Here is a 12,221-nt window from a genome sequence, read left to right as displayed (position 1 = left end):
GTGAGGTACCCAGAGGTTCCCACCCCTACTGTCCAGTGTTGTTTCAAACACTGTCAGCTATAACAGATGTAACCATTGAGATGAGCAGTGAGGGTTTTGTTGGTACCTTGGGAATGAGAAGCAGCTCTGCATATTTGCTACAGCTCAGCAAGGTGCTCAGCGTCTTCATGGCGCCAAGGTAAAGATAGGAAAGCTGCACAGCGTGGATCTCCGACTGTGTGGAGATGGCGGGCAGCGGTTCGTGGCAGCGGGAGCCGTGCTCGTGGCCTTTCTTTCGGCCACCTTCAGTAGGAGCATGAGGAGCAGCCGTGAAAAGACCCTCATTTCCTCCGCCGACCACAGAGGAGATCTCCCCCTCTGACTTGGAGTTGGGCGCAGCGTGAGCCTTCACCTCGTCCAGGCTGTGGGACACGCGCAGGTCAGAGGCCATTCCCGACGAAGCAGGGGATTTGTGCTCATTGCGGTTGTGGGCCTCGTCGTCGGTTTTCTCATCGCAGGTGGTCGGCTCGTGGCCGGTGGAGGCGGCGTTGCGATGCTTCTTCTCGTGGCGCCGTGCGCCGAGCTTGGCGGTCGTTTCCTCGTGGATGCTGGTGAGGTAGGTGAGGTCGAGCAGCAGGGAGGCAGTGAGGCCACGGAAACGAGTCACGTCAAAGGGCAGTGGCTCACAGGGCTCCAGGTTGTAGAGCGGCGTGTCACTAGGCGACCAGAAATTTGGGAGGCTTTAATTGGAGGAAGTAGAGAGTGAAGGAAACAGAGAGTGAGGGAGAGGGCAGAGGAAGCGAGAGAGAGAACAAAAAGTATGGTGTTCACAAAGGAAGTGAAGTGAGACGGCGGCAAGGAGACATAAAAGAAAGTCAGAGCAAGCAAAGGAGATAGAAAACAGAAGGAGGTGGAGTCAGCCAGTCAGAGGAGCCTATGGGAAACGTTTGGGTATAAATCTAACATTTTGACTTGAAATTAATTAATCAGGTTTGAGATTAGAGCCGAGATTTGAAGCTTCTGCAGGATTGAAATGAGTCTGTAGGTGTTCATGCTAAGTGACAACATTGCTAACTACTAGGGATGTACCGTGATGAAAATTTGTGGCCGAAAATGAGAAAACCAAGGTCGAAAACCCCAAACTGAAACAAATTGTTGTGCAAATTATTAGTCCCATTGCATTTATCAAAAATATGAAAATATTTATTTAGCACTGACATTCCAACAATGCAATATATAAAATAAATAAAGAAAACAATGAACTTGTCCCCACTCATACATTAAATAATAACGCACAGGCCTATAACTGACAGAGACAGTCAAATTAAATATGTTCTCTGAATAAACACAAAGCACATTTAAGTAACAGAGTGACGAAAATGACCCAATAGTGCATTTTCAGCTTGCGGACGAAAATTTTGGGTGGGCGGAATTTTGGTGCATCACTACTAACTACCAGTAAAAGACACATGAAAGCAGGAGAGCAGCAGAAGAGCTCAATACTCCACTGTGCAGCAGTCAAACATTTCACACAGGGATGAACACTTTAATGAAGGCGTTTAAAAACCATTACCTGATGGTGATCTCAGCCTCGTCCCACTGCACCTTAGCGGACGTGCTGCCCTCCTTAACCACTCCTAGCAGTGTGGCGTGACGCCCTGTCTGCTTGTGCACACATCGTCCTCCAACACGCAGACCGGCGTCCGCACCCCCGATCACGGCCAGCACGGGCCACACCTCCATACACAGCGTCTTCAGGTGGAGCTCGGACAGCTCCCCGAGTCCGTGCTGCCGCCCGTGGCGCCCACGCTCCTCCTCGGTGCGGCCGAGCGTTTCCTGGCTGTCTCTCTGGGCGTCGTGCTCCTCTCGGCTCTGCACGGAGCGACTCTTCTTCAGACGCTGGCCCCCGGTCGTGGCGGCGGACTCTCTGAAGCATGGCTTGATCTTGTAGAGACGCTCGATCATGGTCCGGTTGATGCGTTGGGTCCAATGTTCGGTGCGGTGCAAGATGCGGATCAGCTGAGTGGTGGCCTCCACCAGGACTGTGGCCATGGGGCTGCAGACCGGGTCCCCAGGCAGGAGGTCTCGTGGAGCCCCCCTCATCTGCATGTCACAGATCTTTACCTGAATGACCACAAAATACATGCACACAAAAAGAGACTCAAAGGCCAAAACACAAACATTACATTACATCAGGTGATACCTTAAAGGGCTTATACTACGAAGCTAGATAATTATATCTTGGATTTCTCTCCATTAGCGGGCTTCACCAAACCAAACATTCTCAGCGAATCTCGATTACAACTCCTAAATGAAGCCAGTTTATTTCAGCCTGGCTACATGGGCGCTCTTGTGACAGAGGAGGCAATTACAGCATTAGACCAATCACAATAACACTGTACAGTCACAATTGAGGAATATTTCTTTAAAAATATAAAGAATTAAAATCCATAATTCAGACCAAAAACAACACTCTTGCTGCAGTAAAAGCAGGAATTGATTAGTGTTAATATTAAAAATAGTGAGATTGTAAACGGAAAATAAACAGTTTCACTTTCTCTTTTACCTTGTCTGTGGCTCTGATGCTGCATTCATGCAGATCAGCCTAAAACATAAGGTGGAATAAATTTATATTTTATATTATCTTACAGGACTGAGGCTCTTTGCATCACCCCAGAATACATGAATTAATAAAAGAATGAATTAATGAATTAATAAATGTATCGGTCCGAAAGCGCCCGATGCACGAAGGCTTTATCAGCCGACTTATTTTACTTTATCAGTCCATCAGATATAAATCTTTATGTTTCCTATAGGATGTCATCGGTAAATGAAAGGATTGATGTCTAAATATTCTCTCTCTATTGTCAGCTGTCACAATAGATCCACACAGAGATGTTTTCACACTAAAAAACTGATTGTTCATGAGGTGTGACTTTTATACTCGCTCAGATCTTATGCAGAACAAAACCTGGTCCCGACCAGGTTAGGGGTTTAGCCTAAGTTGCCATGGTGATTTAGCTCCGCAAGATGTTAGCCAGTTTCGTAGTCCAGCACACACTGAATAAATCCCAAAAGTTAGCGCTATAAGAGGAAATCTAGCTTCGTAGTATAAGCCCAAAAATATCATCAGTGATATTTACTTCTTCCATTTCAAACATGGGCCACATGCGGCCCTTTGTATGATTTTGTGCGGCCCCAAAAGAAATGCAAAAAAGTCTCCAAAAACACACAAACGGACAGAAAAATATACAAAAGAAGAACATTAATACACAAAATAACTCCAAAAACATATAAGCGGATAGTCAAATATAGAAAGGAAGAACATAAATACACAAAACAACAACAAATAACCAAAAACTAAAAATCCACATAACAGAAAAATACACAAATTGACACTAAATTACTTAAAAAACATAACATAATGACAAAAAGAAAACCAAATACAAAAGCTTTGTTTTCCCCTGTATTAATAAATCGAAACAAGACTAGTATCAATGTTCTTGTTTCATGTATCAGCTGATATATTAGCTATCGTCCAAATATTGGAATCAGCCCCAAAAATCTCATATCATACAACAACAAAAGTGAACTAAACGTCCAGTTTAATGTGTCTTGTTGCTCGCCAACATCATAACTGACCCCCTGAGGTGGAAATAATATGGTGGTCCTACCTTCTCTCCAGGGTTGCTGCTGTAGAACATCACGCACGGATACAACTCAGTAGCATCCACATCCTCAAAGGCCAACTTTGGTTCCTGTTGAATTGCATGAAAAATATGAAAAAATGCAACATGAACAAATCCAACGTCAACCACATGAACAAATACACTTGTGATTCCACTTATAGCAGATATAAAAAACTATGGACATGTTAAACAAATCTATTCCAACTCTTCATCAACATCAGTTACATCCATAAAAATCAACAAAGCCATTGATGGATCCCCAAGTTTGATAACAAAAATCCAGACTGTATGCCACTCTGTCATATTTTTTTTTTTGACTGATTAACTAACCATCCACTCCTGGTGATGTATGTGAGATGACTAAAACCAGTCGGTTTTCCGTTTCTCACCTCGCCGTTCTTGCCAAAGGAAATGGTTCTTGCCTCCATGTCGAGAACGCAGGTGATGAAATCTCCTTGAGTGAAGCTGCTAAGGGTCAGCGTCTGCTCACCATTGTGGTAAAGGTTCCCACTGTAGGCCCGGTATAGCCACATGTCTGATGTGGTTCGGTGGTTAAAGTCGTGCACGGGCCAACGGGACACACCCACGCACGTGCCCTCGTTTCCTCGGTTCTCCTTCACGATGTAGAACTGTGGAGGAAAGAAATGCTGACGCTCATTCAGGACTATAAAGTAAAGTGTCTGCAGTTAAAGATAACGACAGGTCCAAACCTTCCATTGGTAACATCCAGACGAGACGCCAGTGGAGCCGAGCCCGTAGCCTTTTCCTCCGCTGCCGTGCGTCAGGCCCTGCCCGTTTTCCACCACACAGCACTGAACCTTCTCTGGGTCAAAGGACACCTCCTGGATGGGAAGGTTCTCATCCTCCTCGTCAGCTTCCCCCTGGAGGTCCAGCTCAATGTCAGTCATATACACACACACACACAGCTGCCAGGTGTGGGCAGGGCAGCAGCTCACCTGCTGCTTGAGCTCCTGGACTCTCTCCTTGATGTGGAGCGTGTGTTTAGCCTGAGCGATGGGAGCCTCCCACATGCAGTCAGACAACAGAGAGAAGAGTCGCTCCACCACCTGCAAAATAAAAAAACAAAAAAATGCTCATCAAATCAATCCCTCCATCACAAACATATAAAGGAACCCCCAACACCTGCTTTTCTGCTCCTTTTTATGAAATAGTTTTCTGCTGCTTTGATTCTAACATATTACTGTTAGTTTCATGTCACAGATGTTAGTTCCAGCTCAGGTGTTTTGAGACTTTAGGTTGGTTCCTCTTCTGTCATCACAATGTAAATGATAAAACGACACTGCAGCAATAGTCAACATTATCAATTATGTTACTAATCATTGGCCACGTTTACATGGGAGCTTTAATTTCCCTTTATTTCATAATAAATGTTAAATCCTATTAAAATGCCCTTGCAAACAGTTCATTCCAAATGCAAATGTAATTCCAAATTAAACTTAAATCTGAATTACCAGTAGGTGGCTGGTTAATTCCAATTTTAATTCCGAATTAAATAAGTCCTTGATCTTGTAAATTCTTAATTTTGCAAGAAATAACAACAAGGTATCGTAAAAATGAGCAGTAAATAATGTTAAAGTTGATAAAAGATTAGGCCTGAACTTGTGTTGTTCTGGTAAAGGCCAAAGCTGGAGGACTTCAGTCACTGGGAGGATTTGTAGCATAAAATAATGTTTAATCAGACATTTTAGATCATTTGGACTTCAATCCTGATATACAGGAAGCCAATGCAGTAATCTTAAACTGGTTTAATCTACTCCTGCTTTCCTTTGTCATCACACGTGCTGCAGAGCTTTTAAACAGCTGAAAGTTTGAGATACTCTAATGGTTAGCAGCTTTGTGATGATAAAAACCACCCATTCAGCACACAGAGCACATGACTGAGGAGGTTACACACACAGACACACACACACACCTGTGTCATTTGATCTTCCTCCATATTGGCCTCGCAGGCAGGCAGCACAGCCTCCAGGACATGGAGAGCAAGGAGTCGAGTTCGGAGGTTTCCCACCAGCGGTACACCTGCAGGCAACAGGAAGTCAGCCTGTCACCTTAAACTACGCACATTAATCTGCAACTTCACAGCAACCGCTCCTACCTGAGCAGCATTTCTGGGCTGCAATATTCAACAGGACCTCAGTCCACTTTGGGGAAGCCATCTTGGACTGGATGGCCTTGGAGGACACAACCCTCCTCAGGAAAACCAGGAAATCTCCGAGGTGGAGCTCGGCTGTGTGCTGTTTACGGATCAATGCTGTGGAGGAAGAAAAAAAAGATGCTTACAGGAAAAGGCAGAGAAATCCTACAATCAAAGACTTGATCTAATTTAGCGTGTCCTCCAAAGTAAACACACAAAATCACTTCAGAAATACACGAGACAACAAAAATACACAAAATGATTTCAAAAACACAAAAAAACGATACAACAAGATGAGGAGAAAATATACAAAATAACGGTAAAACTTACAAAAGTGACAAAAATATACAAAATTACAAAAATACATAAATTTACTTCAAAAACACACAAAAACAACAACAAATATACACAGAAGGAATACAAAATCACAAAAAATATACATGAAATCAAAGTAAAATTACAATAGACTTCAAAAAACGACAAAAAAAATAAATGCACAAAATAACACCCAAAATGATAACAACATACAAAACTAAAACTAAAATAATAATAGAGCAGTAGTTTTGTTAAAGTAAAATGCCGCTTTGATAAGAGGTTACATGTCTTCAAGTAAAACTTACGACCAGTCAAATTGCATTCACTAAGATGGAAAACTTCAGAGATAAAAGTCATAATTTCATTCTATAAAAATCAAACCTTGGGTCTCACGCTGTGAGGCTGAGGTGGTAAATACACTGTGTGGCCATACGCTCATTCATGCTATTATCTTTTACACATAATCAGTCTCTTTTTCATATTTACAGATTCCTACATAAGAAGAAAACGAGCCATTGGACTCCTTCATGTTTGGTAAAGGCAGCACTGAGTGTCTAACATCAAACTGTTCTGATTGTTCCTGCCCCACAGATCATCGTGTGTGAACGCCAAGTCACCTCTGACGTCTTTCTTCTCCGACTCAGAGTCCTCGTGCTTGGAGTCCTCAGGATCCGTTCCCGCAGACAACAGTCCAGCTCCGGCCTGAGACAGCAAGTTCTTTAGCTGACTGCACAGCAGGTCAAGTAGGGACTGGACCACCTTTGGACTCAGATCGTCTGCGTAGGTCCTGCAGACGTGAACAGGTTGTGTTCACACTGAGCAGGTTTATTGGGACTGAATCAAACGCTGAGGTTTCTAATTAAAATATAATCACATATAATAGAACAGTGACTGTTCAAGCCTCCAGCCGGCCTTACCCGGTACTGATGGCGAGTATCTGCAGCAGGCGTGTGGACGCCACCTTCAGAGCGGTGCTGAGCTGGGACACGCCGGGTTTGTGCAACAGCTGCAGCGGTTGGCCCAGCATGGTTTCTGTGCCGCAGAGCTGTGACAGCACATTCAGGAGTCCACTGGAGATGGCCAACGACACGTCCACGGGCTGGTACCTCACGCTCAGGGCAAACACCGTAACCAGCAGGAGGCGCTGCTGCGCATCTGGAACAGGAGGACACATGAGGCGAGGGATAAAGACCAAGCAGCGTCGTCCAAACCTGAATGATGGTTTTTACCTATGTGGTGTTTGTTAGCGTGAAGCGCTCGCTCCAGAGTCACCGACAGCTGCTGATAGATCTTATGGACGGCCATCTGGATCTCCACCTGAAGGCTTCGCTTGGCTGCTCGCACGCCATCCTGCAGATGAGCAAACAAGTCCAGGAAGACATTGTAATCATGTGTAAAGAAATAAGGAGAGTAAATTAATAAATAATAAACAATAATGTGCAAATTAAAACTGCAGATAAAATCTTTAAAACCTGTGATTCAAGAGAATCATCATTCCTGTTGCATCATCAGTTAAAGCTAAGACAGTAGTAGAAACCTCAATGGGTTGGAGTAGGTTTTCCTCAGATTTGCTAATCCCTAATTTGCTCGATGGCGAAGATTACACCGAGCACCATGTTTTGTTACACATTTCCAGCCCTGTTTGCTGCTTTTCCTTTCTTTCCGTAATGTTGCTGAAAATCCCAAGTGATAAATAACGTCTATCTAATACAATCTAATCAATACCTGCAGGCAGGGAATTAAACTGAAGACCTAAATTCAAACACTCGAGGTGTCCTAACACGAATCACATTACGTGTGTCTCACATCAGGCTCTATGGTTGCTCCATTACCTGGTAATGGTGCAACTGCACGCTCTCTCTTCTCAGCCCACCCGTGCCGACGGTGCCGAGGCCGAAGCATCCAGCGAGGAACTGCAGCCGCACAGAAGTGAGCAGCGACGAGGACTGGAAGGCTCCCCCCGGCTGGCTGCCCTTCTCCTCCATCCCTGAGATCAACACCACGATCTGATGGAGTGCTTCCAACCGCCGCTGCAAAAAAGCATCACGTGTGGGCATCAATGTTTTACTGCTGCCACACATCAAGAAATCTATTACTGACCACTACAGCAGTTAGTTCTGCCCAAATTTAATCTAATATCACAGGATGGAGGAAACACCTTTCTTTAACAAAACATTAACAGACAGAAATCTTGAGAATATTGGCTGAAGCTCGCCATCAGGGCTTCTGTAGAGCTGCATGATGTTACCATCATTGGACTCAGGTGTATTGAAGCAGGGAATCAACTAAAAACATGCAGGACAGGAGAATCAGGACTGTATTGAGCACCCCTGATCTACATTCACTGGTTTAAACATTTGCAGATTTAAACAAAGCATTGTGTAGCACACAAGTGTTATTTTAGCAATCCCACCCAAATACGGCTCGAGGACCCATTCTGTCATTCCTACAAATGTTCCAGATTGTGCTCTCACCTCGGCCCGGTTCTGCTGCTGCTCCATGGCCAGGATGATGGCCTGTGGACTGGTGGACATGCTCTCCTCTGGCTCCTTGAAAGCCGGGGCCAGGCCCACGTCTCCGCTAATGAAGCTCACCATGTTGTCAATGAGGGCATGGGTGTCCAGAGAGTGGCTCAGGTCCTGATCAGACTCCTCGTACGAGTGAACTGAGCTGTAGCTACGCTGGCGACTCAGTTTGGCTCTGAACCACGACTCGGCCAAGGAGTCGGGAGAGCTGTGAAGGATGCCTGAGCAGGAGATATAGATCATTTAACACACATATAGGACCCAAATTAAAGAAATAAAATCTGTCAATATGAAAAAGTTTGTTTTAAAGAGAGACCTGAATATCTATAGGGAAGCTCGAGAGAGAAACGTTCAATATCTTTTTAGCATCTTTGGAGCAAAGAGTAGCACAACACGCATACAACTGTAAACAAAAGGTCAGTGAGCTCAGAAAGTCCTAAGTTTCACGATATTATCATGTGTGTTCTGTTTTATCACAGGGAGACGAAAAACACTTTAATAGGAAGGTTACAAGTTACTAATGTCTACTGTTAGAAGTCATTTTTTATTCTTAATTTTTCTGTATTTTTGTTTAAACAATCACAAAGTTTACAAAGGGTGGCATATAAAACAATTTGACAGATAACGTAATAAAGTAAATAGATGCCTGTGGTCTTTACGAGTCCTCTTAGTTAAAACAAAACTCAGAGAGAAACAGGATAAAAATGTAAAAAATAAAATAAACTTGGAAAAGCAGAGATTAAATATTTCTTCCTTTGAGGTTCAAGTCACCCTCTTCTCCATGTAGGTTTCAAAAAATATATATAATTAAATAAAAGGAAAAAAAAGGAAAATTTAAATAGTTTCATATATCAACATACATACCCACATATAACACATACAAATTTAAATTTAGAATACAGTAGTTATACTCAACACAATTACAAATTAAACTTAAATGGAGTTACAGAAATTCCCTAGACAACCTGAGCATCTTTTTTCTGCTTATTTCATACTCACAAGTTGAAAAATATACATATTTTTCCTTATCACAGTAACTGTAACTATATACGAAAGAACAAGGAGAGTCTGCTGAAGGGGGTGGGGTGAAAGGGTTTGTATTTCAATGATCTTACAAGGAACTGTGACCATCTGTTGGGCCATGACGTGAAAACCGCTGCTTTAAAATGAAAATGCCACAGTGGCTTATTCCTTTGGCAGGAGAGCTCACCTCTCTTCTTGTGGGAGAAGGTCAGGTCCAGGTCTACGTTTCTGCGTCCGCTCTGAGAAAAAGAGAGAAAACAAAAGTCTGATGACATCATAAATGTACAAAACACAACCACAAAAACAGCTGTTTCACTGTTTGATAATATCAGTTAGCTATTACCGGAACATTCGCACCCTTTGCAGCTCAGCCTCCATTTGTTAAAAAAAGGAAGCATCGTTGGTTTATAAAGTGTTACCCCACAGAACAGTGTTGGGCTGAATTCATGTCAACAAATCTAAAACAGATAGACTGTCTGTACATGTTTCTGAAAGTTCAAAATTGTTCTGTTTGTACCAGAGAGTAACCCTCCTCGTCGGACTCCGGCTGTGACAGATCCGACTCGCTCCTGGACTTCATCAGTCTGTAGCTCGGGCTGCTGTGGACTGAGCGGCTCTCTGTGCTCAGGCTTTCACTCCTACAGACACAAAAAAAACACAAACACACTCAGTAAACCCAAACATCTGCAGTATGAAGTGGTAAAAAATCAGTAGATCATTTTTGTTTTAACATTGAAATACATATTTTTTTCTCATTCTTTATAAAGGCATTGACATTCATTCTCAAATATTAGACACAAGCTTTAATTTAAACATTACTTTACTGTTTTTTGTATTGATTTTTTAAATCAACCCTATTAGTTACATATATTATTCATAATAATTTGATTTCTTATAAGCCAAGTTTGGTTTTTATGGCTTTTTTAAAATTATTATTTAATATATATTTTTCATACTTCATTTTATCATCAGGTAAAATTGTTTTCTTGGTATGTCATTCCTTTGCCTTGACCAACTTCCACTCACAATAAATAATTAGAATCAGGTTCAATTAAGGAGCCATTTGAATGGAAACCACAGTTTAACTTTATGAGAACGATGTCAAGCAGCATGTTTGAACCACTGACCGGGTCATAAAGCTCAAACCCTCCTGTGTCCCGGTGGAGGATGCGGTCGGCCCATCGTCGTGGTTCTGTTTGCAGATCTCTCCCAGCACCGGGCTGACCCCGAGCACCAGCATGGCACAGCGGTGGATCACGGAGTTACAGGCGGCCGTGTACAGGTCCTGACCCTCGGGGAGTCCCGTGCTGGTCCTGCAGCCCTCCTGGGACGGGATGGAGTCCTCTTCTACTCCACCCGTACCTGCCCCGGCCCGAGGCCCAGAGACCGAAGCTGAGCTGCTGCTGGCTCGTTCACGGCCTCTGGTGCGCGCAACATCCCGGGCTGAGAGGAAACACTGAAAGATTTCTGTGAAACAGAAGGAGAGAAGACAAAGGAGAGTTCAGCCTTTCTTTCGCAGATATCAAATATTTATTTATTTAATTTCTTTTTAAAAAGAAGTGGTGGCCTCATGCTTAAGAAATCAGGTTTGGAGACAGAGGGTCACAGGTTCCAATCTCATTCAGGAGCAGTGGTGTCAAACTCATGTTAGTTTAGGGGCCAAATAAGTTGTTTTTGGAATTAAGTGAGTTTCATGAACATATTGAAAATTTAAGTGACTGCAGTCATGTGAAAAAAGCATGAGAAAATTGCGACCCTCAAAATATTGTGGAGTTTCACTGAATTTGTGTATTTAGATATCTGAGATATTTGAGCTGATTCGACAACTGAATTATTTGGTAATTTGGACAACAATTTATGTTTTTTCTGTCTTCTCTTCTGCGGGCCAAATTTGATGGTCTAAATGGTCAGATTTGGCCCCCGGGCCTCGAGTTTGACTGGTGTCCAAGAGGCTTCTTCAGCCAAGAAACAGACTATCAAGTGTTCTGCTTTGTGTTGTAAAATATATGAACAGAAACTGGATTTGTTGAAATGATTTAACAAAGCTCACATCAAAAAATCTAATAAATAACCTCACATACCCGAGGAAAGCCTACGCTGCCGTTTGGTCAATGAAACACATTAACAGTTTATATTCACCGACACACTAAGGATGGACCACACAGCTGAAAGCACTCAGTGCTGCTTTCTACGAGCAGCACTGACACACAGCTCTATACTCACTCCCAGCAGTCATGACTTCGTGTTCCCGTTCCTCCTCCTCATCGTCCTGCTCCTGGTGGCCTTCCTCTCGCTCACGGTCAGCCCGCTCCTCAAGCTCCGCCTCCTCATCAATGGTGCGGGTGAACGAGTGCTCCTGAGGATCCATGTCCAGAGAGTCCTGGTTATCTGAGATCTGACAAATATATAGAGAGCAGAGGCATGTGATGGTAGGTTTTCATCAGCCATAAAAGTAAGAAAATACTTTGAAACCAACAGTGATAAAAGTGAGCTCTAAAATAGACACTCTAGTAGAGGCATCAGGGACTTGGTATT

General features: G+C 43.3%; 1 protein-coding gene across 12 annotated transcripts in view; it reads right to left on the bottom strand.

The window, feature by feature from the left end:
* The window catches only part of herc1 (HECT and RLD domain containing E3 ubiquitin protein ligase family member 1), a 71,887-nt gene that overhangs the window by 29,477 nt on the left and 30,189 nt on the right, over positions 1-12,221 (bottom strand). For all 12 annotated transcript variants that reach the window (XM_028443012.1, XM_028443017.1, XM_028443015.1 and 9 more), the window contains 17 exons: positions 11,910-12,081; positions 10,814-11,153; positions 10,204-10,324; positions 9,874-9,925; positions 8,613-8,884; positions 7,971-8,168; positions 7,368-7,488; positions 7,056-7,293; positions 6,756-6,925; positions 5,785-5,940; positions 5,602-5,708; positions 4,625-4,735; positions 4,379-4,549; positions 4,058-4,297; positions 3,654-3,737; positions 1,553-2,103; positions 107-695 (listed from right to left, as the gene is read on the bottom strand). In XM_028443012.1, the coding sequence (XP_028298813.1) occupies positions 107-695; positions 1,553-2,103; positions 3,654-3,737; positions 4,058-4,297; positions 4,379-4,549; positions 4,625-4,735; positions 5,602-5,708; positions 5,785-5,940; positions 6,756-6,925; positions 7,056-7,293; positions 7,368-7,488; positions 7,971-8,168; positions 8,613-8,884; positions 9,874-9,925; positions 10,204-10,324; positions 10,814-11,153; positions 11,910-12,081 (3,693 nt within the window). The remainder of the gene's footprint in view (positions 1-106; positions 696-1,552; positions 2,104-3,653; positions 3,738-4,057; positions 4,298-4,378; positions 4,550-4,624; positions 4,736-5,601; positions 5,709-5,784; positions 5,941-6,755; positions 6,926-7,055; positions 7,294-7,367; positions 7,489-7,970; positions 8,169-8,612; positions 8,885-9,873; positions 9,926-10,203; positions 10,325-10,813; positions 11,154-11,909; positions 12,082-12,221) is intronic.

Source organism: Gouania willdenowi, chromosome 3 (assembly GCF_900634775.1).
Source record: "Gouania willdenowi chromosome 3, fGouWil2.1, whole genome shotgun sequence".
Taxonomy (NCBI): Eukaryota; Metazoa; Chordata; class Actinopteri; order Blenniiformes; family Gobiesocidae; genus Gouania; species Gouania willdenowi.
This window is presented reverse-complemented; position numbering and strand designations above follow the sequence as displayed.